Consider the following 3,091-nt stretch of genomic DNA (forward strand, 5'->3'; position numbering starts at 1 on the left):
GGAAACACTGGACACTGCTATAAGTCAAATGGCCATAGTGATAACAAAAATAAAAGATTTCACACATATTGCACTGCCTGCTGCTCATAACTGCTTAAGAGTGCGCTGGCCACGAGCGAATATATGACATTGTGAAGGCTATTGTCGGACCCACAGACACATTTCATGAGGAAAGTTAACGTGCACGTTATAATCAGCCAAGAAGTTTCGAGTTGAACGTGTTTCTACTTTCACATGCAAATGACTTGTTGCACTTATGAATATGATAACTTTCCGGCATCAATTCTAGTAGGGTAAAACATAATTCCATTTTCGAAACGGTCTGTTTTGCCCTGCCATTAGCTGAGGCTGTGTGTGAACAAGCCGCGGCTGCAGAGCGTGAGCTGCTCCGTCTCACGCAGCCAGAGGGAGTTCCGCAACAACGCTTAGCTGCCCGCCAGTGCGCCTGCCTATAAATCGGCCTAATTTGCAGCACAAACGGCCGATGCCAAAAATCGGCCGATTAATCGGCTGGCCGAGCAATCGGTCGACCTCTACTAAATGGCACAATAACTGTCAACTGTACTTATTTAGTTACATATTTTCATGAAATAACACCAGAATATTTGAGAATTTAATATTTGTCCTTATTGTCTCTTGCAGCAATCGGCCGGACGCTGATTCCTCGTTACTTCAGGAGTGTGTTTGAAGGTGGCGCCACTGAGCTCTACTACATTCTCAAACACCCTAAAGAGTCCTTCCACAGCAACTTTGTGTCTCTGGACTGTGATCAGTGTACGATGGTCACGCAGAACGGCAAACCCATGTTCACACAGGTGTGTGTGTGTGGTGTTTAATGTGACATTCAGCAGGACGTTTCTGTGGTGTGTGTGTAACTCTGCTGGTCTCCTCAGGTGTGTGTGGAGGGCCGTCTGTACCTGGAGTTCATGTTCGATGACATGATGAGAATAAAGACGTGGCATTTCAGCATCCGGCAGCACAGGGAGCTCATTCCCCGCAGCATCCTGGCCATGCATGTCAGTTCCTCTTCCTGCATCTCACAGCGTTTCTTCTTCTAGCTGGTGTTTCATACCCGATGATCGTGTGATTTGTGTGTCTGTCTCAGGCTCAGGACCCGCAGATGTTGGATCAGCTGTCCAAAAACATCACCAGATGTGGCCTGTCAAACTCCACCCTCAACTACCTCCGAGTACGAACACCACAACACAACACTGTGACGTCATCTACAACATTCATTCAGCTGATTAGTAACTAGGGCTGTCAATTCAACACGTTAATTTGGTGTGATTAATTATGGAAAAAATAATGTGTTAAAATAATATATTATTATATTATATCATATGATATACTTTAGCAATCCCACACCAGCAAGAGTGCTGCTTCTCCACAATATCTGCACCATTGCAAATGTGATACTGATTTTATACAAGAGTTCAGTAATGTTGTGTTTGCTCAATATTGCAAACGAAAACAGTTCCAATCAAAGTCACAGCAGAACGTTTAGCATCTCTGATCAGCACACAGCAGTGATTTGTCACTGAACGAATCCACTTTTTTTTTTTTTTATGAATCGAGTGAGCCAATGACTCAGTGACTCATTCATAAAGAAAGTCACTTGCTTTATTTCTGAATGAATCAGCTGTTTGAAGGAATCGAGTGAGCCAATGACTCAGTGACTCATTCATAAAGAAAGTCACTTGCTTCATTTCTGAATGAATCAGCTGTTTGAAGGAATCGAGTGAGTCAATGATTCGGTGACTCATTCGGAAAGAAAGTCACTTGCTTTATTTCTGAATGAATCGGCTGTTTGAAGGAATCGAGTGAGCCAATGATTCAGTGACTCATTCATAAAGAAAGCCACTTGCTTCATTTCTGAATGAATCAGCTGTTTGAAGGAATCGAGTGAGTCAATGACTCTCTCCCACCTTCAATACCACGACTGAGGTGCCCTTGAGCAAGGCACCGAACCCCCAACTGCTCCCCGGGCGCCGCAGCAAAAAATGGCTGCCCACTGCTCCGGGTGTGTGTTCACGGTGTGTGTGTGTTCACTGCTGTGTGTGTGCACTTTGGATGGGATAAATGCAGAGCACTAATTCAGAGTATGGGTCACCATACTTGGCCACATGTCACGTCACTTTATAAAGAAGGTCACTTGCTTCATTTCTGAATGAATCAGCTGTTTGAAGGAATCGAGTGAGCCAATGATTCAGTGACTCATTCATAAAGAAAGTCACTTGCTTCATTTCTGAATGAATCGGCTGTTTGAAGGAATCGAGTGAGCCAGTGATTCAGTGACTCATTCATAAAGAAAGTCACTTGCTTCATTTCTGAATGAATCAGCTGTTTGAAGGAATCGAGTGAGTCGATAATTCAGTGACTCATTCATGAAGACAGTAGCTGCGTCCGAAATCGCATTCTCTCTTGAATAGGTACTTATTTTAAATAATTAATTACTTCTTGACCACTAAAAAAAGTATATTCTAAATAGTATGAATGTACTGTGTGAATGTAATCTGGATGTGCTACATTCGCCATGTTGTCATTTTCACATGACCTACCAGCGTCAGTTGTGTTGCTTCACTGCTTTTCACAGATCCTCTTTGAACGAATCGAATGAGTCAGTGATTCAGTGACTCGTTCATAAAGACAGTCACTTGCTTTGTTTCTGAATGAATCTGCTGTTTGAACAAAGTGGGTGAGTCAATGATTCAGTGATTCATTAATGAAGACAGTCACTTGATTTGTTTTGGAACAAATCAGTTGAATGAATGACTCAATGACTCGGTTATTAAACAGTGACTCACCACCACCCACTGGCAATTTTAGTTTCATATTTAGAGTATCATTTCTTTTCTTTCTTTTTTTTAGGAAAATCATATTTACATTTTTTAAACCTATTAATTCCCATTTAAAGGGGTCATATGATGCGATTTCAAGTTTTCCTTTCTCTTTGGAGTGTTACAAGCTGATTGTGCATAGATAAGATCCCTGAAGTTGCAAAGACTAAAGTCTCAAAACCAAAGAGATATTCTTTATCAAAGTTAAGACTCTGCCACGCCCCCCTAAAACGGCTCGTCCTAACACGCCCCCA

General features: G+C 42.2%; 1 protein-coding gene across 3 annotated transcripts in view; it reads left to right on the forward strand.

Annotated features, from left to right (window-relative positions):
• LOC107740062 (LIM domain-binding protein 1-like) overlaps positions 1 to 1,537 on the forward strand; it is a 35,815-nt gene extending 34,278 nt beyond the window's left edge. For 2 of the 3 annotated variants that reach the window (XM_016552336.1, XM_016552337.1), the window contains 3 exons: positions 643 to 815; positions 894 to 1,016; positions 1,106 to 1,537. In XM_016552336.1, the coding sequence (XP_016407822.1) occupies positions 643 to 815; positions 894 to 1,016; positions 1,106 to 1,255 (446 nt within the window). In that variant the 3' untranslated portion in view covers positions 1,256 to 1,537. The remainder of the gene's footprint in view (positions 1 to 642; positions 816 to 893; positions 1,017 to 1,105) is intronic. The other variant, XM_016552338.1, reaches the window with a different exon arrangement.
• Positions 1,538 to 3,091: the final 1,554 nt, after the last annotated feature.

Source organism: Sinocyclocheilus rhinocerous, unplaced genomic scaffold (assembly GCF_001515625.1).
Source record: "Sinocyclocheilus rhinocerous isolate Xijiao unplaced genomic scaffold, SAMN03320098_v1.1 scaffold1186, whole genome shotgun sequence".
NCBI classification, from domain to species: Eukaryota; Metazoa; Chordata; class Actinopteri; order Cypriniformes; family Cyprinidae; genus Sinocyclocheilus; species Sinocyclocheilus rhinocerous.